The sequence below is a fragment of the Periophthalmus magnuspinnatus genome, chromosome 18, assembly GCF_009829125.3.
Source record: "Periophthalmus magnuspinnatus isolate fPerMag1 chromosome 18, fPerMag1.2.pri, whole genome shotgun sequence".
Classification (NCBI taxonomy): domain Eukaryota; kingdom Metazoa; phylum Chordata; class Actinopteri; order Gobiiformes; family Gobiidae; genus Periophthalmus; species Periophthalmus magnuspinnatus.
This window is the reverse complement of record NC_047143.1, coordinates 6,618,113-6,630,304: the sequence shown is the minus strand read 5'-3', so window position 1 is coordinate 6,630,304 and position 12,192 is coordinate 6,618,113. Positions and strand designations below refer to the sequence as shown.

The window sequence follows — 12,192 nt, the reverse complement described above, 5'->3', positions numbered from 1 at the left end:
AGCACAGCAGCTCTTCTTCACATCCTTCTCACATTTTCAGTTTCAAGGTTTCTGTCATTGCCTTTTCAAGCTCTGAAAAAGCTTTTTTCTATAAATCTAAAGGGTGTTTCAGAGGTAATGGTGGATCTGTGCGTGAGAAAAAATGGGGCTGAGTTGTAAGTATCAGGCCTGCGACAAGTAGGAAGCTGCCAGCCACCAGAAAGGAAATGAAGAATTCCCCTGTGATGTCCCGGAGATAACCTATGGACAGAAGATGCACAGAAACATAGTTAAAACTCAACAAATACAGAGTGAGTGACTATAAACCCTTGTGTCCTGTTCGGTCTTTTTACGCCACTTTTTGTAATTTTTCATGTTTAAATTGATCAATATTTCTGCTGAAATATTCGGATACTTTTTGGTCACTGCAGAGCATTTCCACACATACATAACATGAGCAGGACTTTCACTGAGTTATAATGGAAGTCTATGGGAGAAAACACAACATTACAAACTACACATTGCTCCTTTACAAAATATAAAAAATGTCAATAGTATCAAAGTTGTTACTAATCTTTAACACACCCATGAGGGTTATAAAAAGTAAAAAACATTTTGGGCCAAATTCACTTTTTATATGGAAAATGAGCAATTTCAGAGTTTTGTTTACAAACATTTCATTAAAAAACATTTCATCATTTGTTTTTAGTTAGTGTCATAGAAATCACACATAATTTTTTTAATCAAATTGAATATTTTTGGTCAGAACTTAAGGGGTTTAACTGATTTAAGTAAAAAAAGGAGGCAACAGAAATAAGTAAACAGACGCCCTTTACCATTTCTGCTTTGTTAATATTTAACTGAAATGATACAACAGGAACTCACAAAGAACTTGTTAATAATTTTGTGTTTTGTTTAGTTTTGTTAACTTTTGTTAATAATTTTGTGTACATGTGTCCCTACCTGACAAGGGTGTCCCTAAGAGTCCAGCTCCACTCTCTAGCATTTGCAGCAGGCCCAGAGCCCCCATCACACGCCCCACTCCTACGATCTGGGGCAGGATAGAAAAGGGCAGTGCCGTAAGAGCCCCACTGCAGAAACCGTACAGCACACTAGCTACAGTGACCACAAGGTATGAGCCTGTCAGGGTGCTCACAGGTAGCAGCGCAATAGACAACCCCAAGAGCATTGCCCAGGTGGTTAACACATGAATCATCCGGAAATATCCCAGGTCTGTGAACCAGCCAGAGAAAAGGCGGCCCACGATGTCTGCGATTCCAGCACTTGACACCAAAAACGCAGCCTGGTAGTCAGAAAAACGCGCACCACGACCGAGGGCCACAAGATGGATATACGGCACAAAGAATCCTGCATTCATAAAACTGGTAGCTAATACAAGGGTGATATACGGCCTCTCCAACAGTACAGATAGCGCCATGTAGGAGGACACCCTTTGCAGCATAGACTGTGACACCTTGTTATCAGAATTTGTCTGTAAAAACAAAAACGAAAATGTTATATCATTGTATATAGCTTAGAGGGCTACACTATTTTCTGATCAATGTTATAATGTTGTTTCCTCATCGAAAACATACCCGGAGTTGTGTTTTGTTTCATTCGCACATGTTTATCACAAATCCTGCAAATTTAGGCTAAGTTCTTCTCTCAAATAGAAAACACTCTGTATTAAACTCCATACACCTTTACAAGAATAATTTGCATGATTTCATCTCTGGAACTGCCAATCTATACTTGACGATAGATAAAGGGTAGCTCTTAACTTAAAAACTACCACTACATGACATCACAAGGTGGAACAGAGAATTTTGAGGTTTGAGAATGCAGACCGGACTAAAAAAAGGGTTACTCAGACATCTGTGAATAAAACAAAACACAACTCCAGGTATGTTTTTGAGAAGGTAACAGAATTCTAACATGGCTTAAAGCTCACAAGAGTCAATTTTGTGAAATATAGGACATTTAAATAATTAAATAAAATAAAAAACATTTACCTTCTCTGCAGGCACTGAATGTTTCTGTGGCCCAATAAGTGCTCCACAGGGAATAATGTTGAAGGCAAGAGCTCCTGCAATAAGAAGGGCTCCACGCCAAGTATAACTCTCAATCAACAGTTGGAAAAGTGGGTTATAGGCAAAAGCTGAAAGGCCGATGCTAGACAAAGAAAGACCTAGAGCCATAGTGCGTCGACGAGTGAAGTGAGCCATCACTGTGGCCATCATGGGAGCAAAGACAAGACCCCAGCCAAGACCTGTTCAATGAAACAGTGTGTGTCAGTGTGTGAGTGTAAATGAACGGCAATGGACAGAAATATTGTAAAAAAAATAATAAAACAATGGCTTTCTTTCCAGAGGCTTGTTTAAAAGGTGAATAAATACTTTTCAATGTGAACTATAAAAATCACACATTTGACCTCTGAAAAGGACACCAACATGTAGTAAATCATGATATTATAGTGTCACTGCAGAGCCTCTCCACACATACATAACATGGGCAGGACTCTCACTGAGTTATAATGGGAGTATATGGCAATCTACACATTGCTCCTACACAAAAAATAAAATAAAATGTCAATAGTATCAAAGTTGTTATTAATCTTTAACACATCCATGATGGTTATAAAAAGTAAAAATCATTTTGTACCAAGTTCAATTTTTATATGGATATATAAAAAGTAAAAGAAAGTAAAAGTTAAAAAAAAGTTTCTACTACAGAACTACTATGTTTTTACAGTCATCAAATAATGCTAATGTTTAACTACATGATGATACAGCAGGAACTCACAAAAAACTTGTTAGCTTGTTATTTTATGTACATGTGTCCCTTACCTGACAAAGGTGTCCCTGAAGAGTTCCTCTCACAAGTATTTGCAGCAGGCCCAGAGCCCCCATCATACCCCCCATGATTAACTCCAGAGTGTTTACATGCATGTGTCTGATGTAGGCTCATTCACCTTCCATTCAAGACTAAATGCATTCTAATTATAAACATAACAGTACCTGTAATTACACCCATTGTGAGGTAGAGGTGAAACACAGCTGTAGCCTGTGAGGCAAGTATCAGACCAAGCCCGGTAAGGAATCCCCCGGCCATCACCACCACTCTGGCTCCATATGCATTCCCTAGTGCGGCCCCCACCGTGCCTTAACACATACACCACATGAATTACAAAGGTAAAACAGATTCATTTAACTTGTATTTTAACTGTGTTAAATAGGGACTCACTGAAGAACTGCTGTGTTGCCACTCCAATAGAAGAGATCCATGAAATAGCTTGAGCACTTTCGCCAAAGTAGTGTACAAACTCCACAAAAAAGATCCCAAACACACGCATTAGCCCGAAAACCAGAGTGTTACAGACAAAGAGGGCTGCAACCAGCACCCATCCCCAGCCACCATCGGGACCCTCCACTGGAGAAGCTTTCATCTGTTTCTGCGTCATGCCTGAAGAGAGTTTCACACACCAGAATCATGTCAATGACCTTAATTATTAACTCACCCAGGTCAATAAATAGATGCGACTAGCGTTTAAAAGTTGCAATTATAAGTCCACTGGGTGAGAGGTGAACATACGTAGACGGTACAAAGAATATATACAACACAATCTATGTGAACATCCAATTATTTTGTAGAGTTCTGATTAGTGTTTAACATTATTCCCATGACACTAAGCCACCAAGCTAAATATAGTAATGTGAGTGACTTTACAATCTCCACCTCCACTAGACAGTAGATCTTCACTGATCATGTTGATTATGCAAGTGTTAAATGAGGCAACTCGAATGGGATATAACACATTCTAGATTAGATTTAGACTTAAATTAGACTTTAAACTACAACTAGGCCTACTACTTTTTCAATCCTCAGTGTCTGTTGATTAAAATAGGGAAATGAAGTGAAACAATAATAAGACAGTTTACCTGCCTGCTAAATACTGCAGCGTTCCTCTTATCCAAGAAAAGTCAACATCCCCGTGGACAGCGGCAGAGCAGGAGGCACAGGTGAACAGGTGAACAGGTGAACAGGGGAACAGGTGATGTGAGACTGGAGGGTCCAGTCAGGCCGCAGAGAAAAGGATTTCGTCATGGTCATAACTCTGTTCTTGGTGTTTGTGCGCCTGCGCAAACACCAAGAACATGCTCTAGTTTGAAGATTAAATCCGAACAGCAAAGATGTATAAAGGCAAGGGCATCACTGTTATAAGAGGTGCTGCAAACAACTGTTAAATGACAATTGTTAAATCAGACTAACGACTGTCATCTAAAGAAAAGATAATCTGTTTGCGCATAAAAGCAATCCAACTCTTCATTCAAGTTTGAATTCACTCACCTGGACCGGATCTAGCGAAAAGAGATACTGTTATATAGTTATTAAATGTTTTTGGCAAATGCCTGTGGCAAAAACAGCGGCACAACGCCAGCCCCAGACCCAGAGGGAAAAGTTCAGGATTAACATGTTTGCGCCTGCGCCGTTTTACATGCGGCTCAGCAACTGCTTTAGTCATGCACCCAGATGACAACCAAATACTTTGTCATTGCACAAGTTATGTAATATACAGTTTTACAGAAAACACCTGCTTACAGATTACAGAAGCTGTAAACAATAGCTGTTTACAGTTTCAGTGTAGCTCCTCCCTCCAGACAGATATAAGGCAGTGTCCAGCAGTAATCTGACCAGAACAGAAGAAGCAGTTTGGATGAGCAGCCAAACGACTTCACTCCTACAAGTTTTTGTCCAGTTGACAGATTTTACAATTTGCCTTTACTATGAACTAAATACAATGCAATACACAATACTCAATACACTCAATCAAACATAATGATGTCTGTAATATACACTTATCCGACAACATAAAAGTCCCCTCCAGACTCAACCACAAAGAGGAAAGTCCCTTCAAACTTACAATGTTTGTCTCTTGAAAATGAACAATACACTTGACTTGTTACAGCCCATCAGGGAGCAGGAAGAGGGGATGACAGGCCCCTCACACGTGCAGACAGGGGCCATTACTATGCCACCATCTAAACTGGAGGAAGCAGGTGCCATATATTTCATTGTTTCCACACTGTGGTCAAGAGAAAAACAACCTCCTGGAAATGGCGGGAGAGATTTTAGTAATGTGATTCATACTTACTAAGTGTGTTGTTGAAATGAAGTAAGTTTTTGCTTTTCAACAGCCAAAATAATATAAGTCATGCATAAGAGAGGATTTAACACAAAAATGACTCAAGGCAAGTTATTTAGAAAAAAAATCATTTAATTTGTGAGAAACATCTTTGGCCTGCAAATCAATTAAACAAATGCACTCCATTGGCTTTAGTATGATTTAAAAAAAAAAAAAAAAAAGTATAAGCAAACTACCTGTATGTCCTCTGCCTGAGGGGACTGCAAGCCAACATTACATTAGCCTCAAGCCTTAAATTAAAATCTCAATTAAATAAACACAATCAAATCTTAAACAAGTGCTTTCTTACTCCATTTCAAACACTTTCACAATCTCTCTTCCAAAAGATTAACCTACTTCCTGCTTTCTTACAACTCTTTTTGCTCCTCAACTCTTCCATAAACCTTCAAAACACTTTCTCTAACATTTATTACTTACAGTTTCTGATCACAAACTCCGGATAATCTGTCAAATCCTAAATCCAATTATCACAACATCTCCTTCAACCCATTTCATAATTGTAATACTGGTCTAAACTTCAGCAGGTCTGCAGAAGAGGTTGGTAGGGCTCAGTCAGGATCTTGTAGCGGATCTTAGTGTTGGTGATGGCTCCATGTTTTTGGCGAAGATGAAGACGAAGCTGGCTCTTGTGGCGGAAATGCAGATCACACTTCTCACACTAAAACGACAAACAATGTGTTAAAATTATAGTTTTATTACATTTTACTCTGATTATATTATACTATTATATTACCAAAGCACATTCCTAGTTTGTGTTTTTTTTTAATTAACATTATTATTATTATTTCAAGCTTTTCTGTATACTGTATATTTTAGCCGTTCTGCTTGAACAGGTGGAATCCAAACCTACCTAAGGGTTATACATAAAACTAAAGTGGCCAAAGTCTCAAGTCGAGTGGCACCAAAAATGAAAACCTACCAGAATTTTACTATTTGGCTAGTATTAATATCACACCTGGTTTATGGCTGATACTACAGCAATTACTAGGCCTAATCACATGAAACAAAAACTGACTTAGAGTTCAAACAACCCAATTTAAATGACTTTTTCACCAGAGCTTCAGACGTGATTGTTGTCAGTTAAAAAGAATTTAAGTTATAAGGTTAATACGTCAAGTTTGTGGAGTTAACAAATAAGATTAAGTTTGGATATTTCTTTCAAAAACAGTAAATCTGCCATAAAAATTATCCTAGAACATGAATGTGACGCAACACTTTATAGACCAATCATTTTTCATACAGATGGGGGGCAGGTAAAATTAATATTGTTAAAATGCTGAGTTTTGTTGTAATTCGATGAGTTATAGGGTCCAGTCACTGGCAGAAATGATCAAGTTCAACATTTGTGAATTTACCTTTTGGATATTTTAACGGAATATACAATGTAATCAATGGGGAAAACTATCTCTTGCCCCTGAAGAGTATAACATCATCACATCCTAGGATCTGAAAAGCACCAATAAAAGACAGATGCTCACAGAGTATGGTTTCTCGCCAGTGTGGATCCTCAGGTGACTCTTGAGCGTCTGCAGGTGACGGAAACGAGTGCCACAGGTGTGACACGGGTACGGCTTTTCACCTGTATGGATCAGCACATGGGCCCTGAGGTGGGCAACCTGACCGGCAGAAAAAACAAAGAGTCAGACTGAAACAGCTAACAATTTAAACACTAGTTAAACATGTGTGTGGATTTATGACTAGTATAATTCTTTTCATTTATGCACTGATTATGTGTAACTGTTTCTGACTTTCTTTAAAGGTCCTATATCACGCAAAGCTGATTCTTGTGAGCTTTAAGCCATGTTATAATGCTGTTACCTCCTCAAAACATACCTGGAGTTGTATTTTGTTTCATTCACACATGTTTGAGTAACTTTATTATTAGTCTGTCTACATCTCCAAATCTCAAAATGCTCCGTTCCACTTTGTGATGTCATGCAGTGGTCGTTTTCAGGTTAATAGCTATGTTTTACTTTTTGTTCAGTAGAGACTGGCAATTCCAGGGCTAAAATCATCCAAATGATTCTAGAGAAGGTGTACAGGTTTAAAAATACAGTGGAGAACTTCCTGTATTACCACATGACATCACGAGGTGGAACAGAGTGTTTTCCGTTTGAGAGAAGAATGCCTAAGTAAGCAGGGTTTTAGTGTTAAACATGTGTGAATCAAAGCAAACAAAACTCCAGTTGATGAGGAAACAAATTATAACATTGATCAGAAAAAAGCAAAATAGTAAAACTGGCCCTTTAAAAGAGCAGTGTAATATACATTTGTTAGAAAACTTTAACATTTATTATTAAGCTTAAAATGTCCATTGGTTTTATAATTGGAAAGGCTACGAGATATGACAACATCCAGATCTTTACTCATGCAACAGAGAACTTTCTGCAGTGTGATAATAAAAATGAGGAACAATGTATTTCTCGTTTTTGTGTGTATGCGTGCATGTATGACGAATGCTAAATAGCTTTACCTGAACAAAGCGAGCTCCACAGGTGTCACATCTGTAGGGTTTCTCTCCAGAGTGAATGCGAGCGTGAGTCTTCAGGTTGGCCGGGCGGTTAAACTGGGCTCCACACACATTGCATCGATATGGCCTTTCAGCTGCACACAAATGTACAATGTAAGTTGATGTCTTTGTTTTACATTTTAGTTTGTGCATTTGTCTTTTTATTGTACTAACCTGAGCATGTAGTCTTCGTTACTCCAGAGTTCCCAGAATAGCAATAAAAGGATCTTTCTGTCTTGATCGGCGGATTGTTTGGGACACCTATAATTAAGCAACAAATATGAGCTTTTACAGATTCATATCTGGTTTGGATGGTGGTATATAGATACCTGCTGCTCCCTCCATGTGGGCTGGGATCAATGCAGTTTTCTCCACTGAGGTCGGTGATCCAAGGGGAGGGGCTCGGCCAGAACCCTCGTAGCAGGAGGCCCGCCCCTGTCTAAGCAAGAAACATTTGTATGAAGATGTTCTTTCTGTTTGACACATTACTAGTCCATGTTCAAAGTTACCTATTAATCTGACCAGGCACTTCTCCAGGCCACGCCTCCACAGGGGTTCTGGTTTTTGGGGCGGTTCTGTTCGCAGCAGGACACTGTTCCTCTTCTTTAACAGCATCAGTGAGAAGAGGATTAAGGATGATGTATTTATACTTTTTCCAGTTGCAAGCTTTAGGGTCAAGGCTAGCTCTGGAATCACTCTGTAAAATGTTTAAACTTTTTAGTAATTTTGATAATTATGTTAAATTCACAGTGAAACAGGAAATTGTCATTTTATCCCTACCACAAGGTTCTTGTTGCATGTGTTAGATTCAGCAGGAGAGCTGGGTTGACAGCTTGAGCGAGCAGGGCTGTCAGGTGACAAAAGTGTGTCTGTATGTATGTTTGGCTCCTTTGATTCAGATTGGCTTGTTGGTTTCATGGATTCCCCACCCTCCACTTGGATCCTGCAACAAAGGAAACTGAGTAATGATCTAATCTTATGTCCAAACAATGGCACAAAAACTTTTGTCTTTCCCATGTACCTGATGGGTCCTGACACCGGGAGCTTGAGCTGCAGAGCTGGATGGGGCAGCTCACTGTCTTGAGCAGCAGAGGTCACACACACCCGGGAGACCAGCTCCAGGTGGGGTTGTCTGCTCCCCATGCTTTCCCTGCTAAAACATAAATAGGCAAAAATCTATTTCAGTAGGTGCTTGAGATGGAAATTCTTGAGGAACCAATGTGCTCACCAGTGCAGTATGAAGTCTCGGCAGGTTTGAGCCACGTGGTCCATCTGCAGATAGGTCGCGACCGCCAGCACACCAGGAGCGATGCTGGGGGTCAGAGGGAGGCGTGAGGTGTACATGAAGTCCAACAGCAGGGAGACACTGGAGGGGTCCAAAGTACTAGGCAGAGACACAGAGAGGAGTGGCTCTCCTCTGCCACTGTGAATGAACGCACGAGTGGAGTACAGCGAGTAGAAGAAACCACTGAGGAGACAGAAAAAATAAGACATCATCTCTCTCTCACTGCACAAGCTGCAGATAATTTTTGGCTTTGGCTCTGACCTGCAGGCCACCAGCACAGCACAGTGTGCCTGCAAGTGATGACTGCCCACCACCAGAGTGGCATCGGTCAGAATGTTGCGGTGCCGCAGTTCATTAAGGTTCAGGAGCACATCTGTGGAGTGGCGTGTGAACTCTTTCACATATCCCTCAGCCCGATATTCCTCCTTAAGGTCCATAGTCACCTGACTGTGGAAGAAAGGGGACATTATTGTCCACCTAATTTGCTTAGCTTAGTAATAAAGTGTATTTTTAGAGGAAATTACTGTTGATCTACCTGTGTCCAGCAGTAAAATAAATAGATGGAGTGTTCCAGACACTATTAGGTGAGACCAGCTCCCTACTCGTACCTGTGAAAACAAAGAATATAAATAACCTATGCAAATGGTTGATTAAATGTGATTTTATGTTATTATAGAGAATACATATTAGAATGCACTTGACACATTTTTAAGAAAGGAAAGCATTTACTTCTATAATTTGTCAAAACTTACCCCGACCAGCAGGGACGAGATAACGTTCACCACGCAGGCTGCAAACCCTTTGGTTTGGTCTACCTCTGAGAAGCAGACAGGCTTCAGTGTGCTGAGAGCGAGGTCTGGGGCACAGCACACTGCAGGAACTCTTTATAATGTAGCACAGGAAGCCCCTGTACAAGCCTTGTTTCCTTTTTCCTCAATGGCCCACGCGTGCTCACTGAGGAAGAGCAGAGGAAAGACCCTGCAGAGGGTCTGGGCTCCAGGTATTTTTAGGGGTCTATTAGTTTTTCTAAACCCCCATCGTTCCCAACAAACTAAGGGCAGGAAGGCAGAGTATGTTTCTGTGACTTGTTGAACAAATACATATTAGGATCCCAAGGGTGTGTGGAGCATGCTGGACCCTCAGAGTTTCCCCATTGCACCTCTTCATGACAAAAGCCACAGTCTGAGAGGAAGCACAAGAAATTACCCACTGTGAATAGACAATAGACAATTTTCTTCTTTCATTTTCAGACATTTTGAACATCTTCAATTCTGTATTTGTTGATGATGCACAACACATCCAACAAACTTACCCATGAAACATTTATTTTTACAGAATGGCTTTTGATAATTCTTCATCTTATATGTTAAAATGGCTCCTGCTTGAAATATCTGTATCCAAAAGATTTTTAGTGCACAGTACTCCCTTGTAGTGAGGTTTATGAATAGGAAAATGAACCAAGGGCAGAGGACCCGTGTTGTGAGGACAAGGAGGAAGGAAGAAGGACCAAATTGATGGTTGTTTAAAGACACCTATTAGAGGGCTGAAAAACAAGAGATATGCATGGGACAGATGTGCAGGAACTCCACACAGCCACATGAGCATGCACTCACACACACACACCCCTACACACACCCCTACACACACACACACACACACCCCCACCCCCACACACACACACCCCACACACACACACCCCTACACACACACACAAACACACATGCACACATACACACACGCACATGCATGCACACACAAACACACACGCACACACTTGTGAATGCATCCTGCGACACAGAGCCACGGATGAAAACGCCTGCACAGGACATCCGTCAATAATAAAAAGAGCAGGAGACAGGAGTAAAGACGTGGAGAGGGGGATGCCACCAAGGTTGAAGGGGTCATGATGGACTCAAAAACAGTTACCTCATCTTCACACAAGTTCACTGGGAACACAAGCAGGTCACTGAGGCAAAAGTGAAATATTGACTTCCTTTACATCAAAGTGTGGAAGGAGGGAGAACAATCTTCACAGATATGATGAAGGGAAAGGGAACATAATAATCGCTGTGGTTTGCTGTGGTAGTCCTTTCTACATTCTGTTTGAATCCAGAAGGGTCTGGAATCTGACCATTAAGAAACCTCTGTTCAAACAATCCAACTAAAGCCGCTGATTTGTAGCATGTGTCTTTCAAATACAGAAGACATCTGTGTATATATATATATATATATATATATATATATATATATATATATATATATATATATATATATATATATATATATATATATATATATATATATTCATATATATATATATTCATATATATATATATATATATTCATATATATATATATATACATATATATATATATATATATATAGTATTAGTTAGTATTAGTATAATATTTCTTTAACTGAAATAAAGAAGAGTTTAGTGCTTTAACAGTTAATTCTATTAATTTTATATATATATATATATATATATATATATATATATATATATATATATATATATATATATATATATATATATATATATATATATATATATATATATATAGTATTAGTTAGTATTAGTATAATATTTCTTTAACTGAAATAAATAAGAGTTTAGTGCTTTAATAGTTAATTCTACAGAAATCCAACTCTTTCTCAGTCCTCTGTGTTATTATTATTATTTTTTTACCCTTTTTTAATATACCCCACTGGGCTGTGATAAAGTTATAACTTCTCAAAGATGTTATAATTTTGAAAATGTGATACTAGAAGTCAAGTGCCTATCTGACTGTGTGCTTTTTTCATAATTTAGTTCCTGTAGTATGCAAAAAATAAAAAGGAAAACAAGGAGTGAAAAACGAAGAGCACGATGGTAGGTCTGGTCTACTTCCAGGCATTGTGAGAGGAACGGATGAGGGGGGCGGGCGAGGAAAAGTGAGAACATTACTAAACAGGCTCACCAATGGACGGAAGCCATTGGGTCTGTCCCGTTGGCAGAGGGTGGGCAGCTCATAGACACTTCCTGCTTGTCTCATCTGTCAATGGCCACTGGCACCCGCCAGTCTTGCTAATTTGTTAGCTGACACCATAACCTTTAAGAGTGTTTCATGGTGGACAAAAAGTCATATATTGGGATGTTAAATGTATTAGATATGATTCTCTTATTGTTTGGTTTCCTGGACCTCTGGACAGGCCTATATACAGTTCCTCTAATA

The 12,192-nt window shown here is 39.4% G+C and overlaps 2 protein-coding genes across 3 annotated transcripts; both read right to left on the bottom strand.

Moving 5' to 3' along the window:
• Nucleotides 1–87: 87 nt before the first annotated feature.
• slc16a13 (solute carrier family 16 member 13) lies at nucleotides 88–4,143 on the bottom strand. The gene is made up of 6 exons (XM_033984120.2): nucleotides 3,918–4,143; nucleotides 3,223–3,441; nucleotides 2,997–3,140; nucleotides 1,992–2,248; nucleotides 943–1,471; nucleotides 88–240 (listed from the first exon to the last, which is right to left on the bottom strand). Exons 2-6 carry the CDS (start codon nucleotides 3,437–3,439, stop codon nucleotides 89–91), a joined length of 1,299 nt encoding a protein of 432 aa, XP_033840011.2. The 5' UTR covers nucleotides 3,440–3,441; nucleotides 3,918–4,143; the 3' UTR covers nucleotide 88.
• Nucleotides 4,144–5,265: 1,122 nt separating this feature from the next.
• bcl6b (BCL6B transcription repressor) lies at nucleotides 5,266–9,837 on the bottom strand. Of its 2 annotated transcripts, none has more exons than XM_033983359.2 (12): nucleotides 9,729–9,837; nucleotides 9,512–9,584; nucleotides 9,238–9,423; nucleotides 8,920–9,159; nucleotides 8,713–8,844; nucleotides 8,472–8,634; nucleotides 8,201–8,388; nucleotides 8,021–8,130; nucleotides 7,866–7,952; nucleotides 7,656–7,786; nucleotides 6,661–6,798; nucleotides 5,266–5,840 (listed from the first exon to the last, which is right to left on the bottom strand). In XM_033983359.2, exons 3-12 carry the CDS (start codon nucleotides 9,411–9,413, stop codon nucleotides 5,700–5,702), a joined length of 1,506 nt encoding a protein of 501 aa, XP_033839250.1. In that variant the 5' UTR covers nucleotides 9,414–9,423; nucleotides 9,512–9,584; nucleotides 9,729–9,837; the 3' UTR covers nucleotides 5,266–5,699. The 2 variants fall into 2 exon arrangements, with proteins under 2 accessions (XP_033839250.1, XP_055084831.1); XM_055228856.1 differs by having other exon boundaries at nucleotides 5,330–5,840; nucleotides 8,713–8,841.
• Between the last annotated feature and the right edge of the window lie 2,355 nt (nucleotides 9,838–12,192).

Bases quoted from the DNA above. Each gene is read 5' to 3' on its own strand.
- bcl6b (XM_033983359.2), bottom strand. From the start codon at position 9,413: ATGGACCTTAAGGAGGAATATCGGGCTGAGGGATATGTGAAAGAGTTC. The intron at 7,787-7,865 runs GTTAGTACAATA...ATTTGTGTGCAG, and splicing joins AACGAAGACTACATGCTCAG to CTGAAAGGCCATATCGATGC. The intron at 5,841-6,660 runs GTGAGCATCTGT...TTGTCGTTTTAG, and splicing joins CTGGCGAGAAACCATACTCT to TGTGAGAAGTGTGATCTGCA.
- slc16a13 (XM_033984120.2), bottom strand. From the start codon at position 3,439: ATGACGCAGAAACAGATGAAAGCTTCTCCAGTGGAGGGTCCCGATGGT. The intron at 2,249-2,996 runs GTACTGTTATGT...TTCATTGAACAG, and splicing joins CACAATGGGTGTAATTACAG to GTCTTGGCTGGGGTCTTGTC. The intron at 1,472-1,991 runs GTAAATGTTTTT...TTGTTTTTACAG, and splicing joins ATTCAGTGCCTGCAGAGAAG to ACAAATTCTGATAACAAGGT.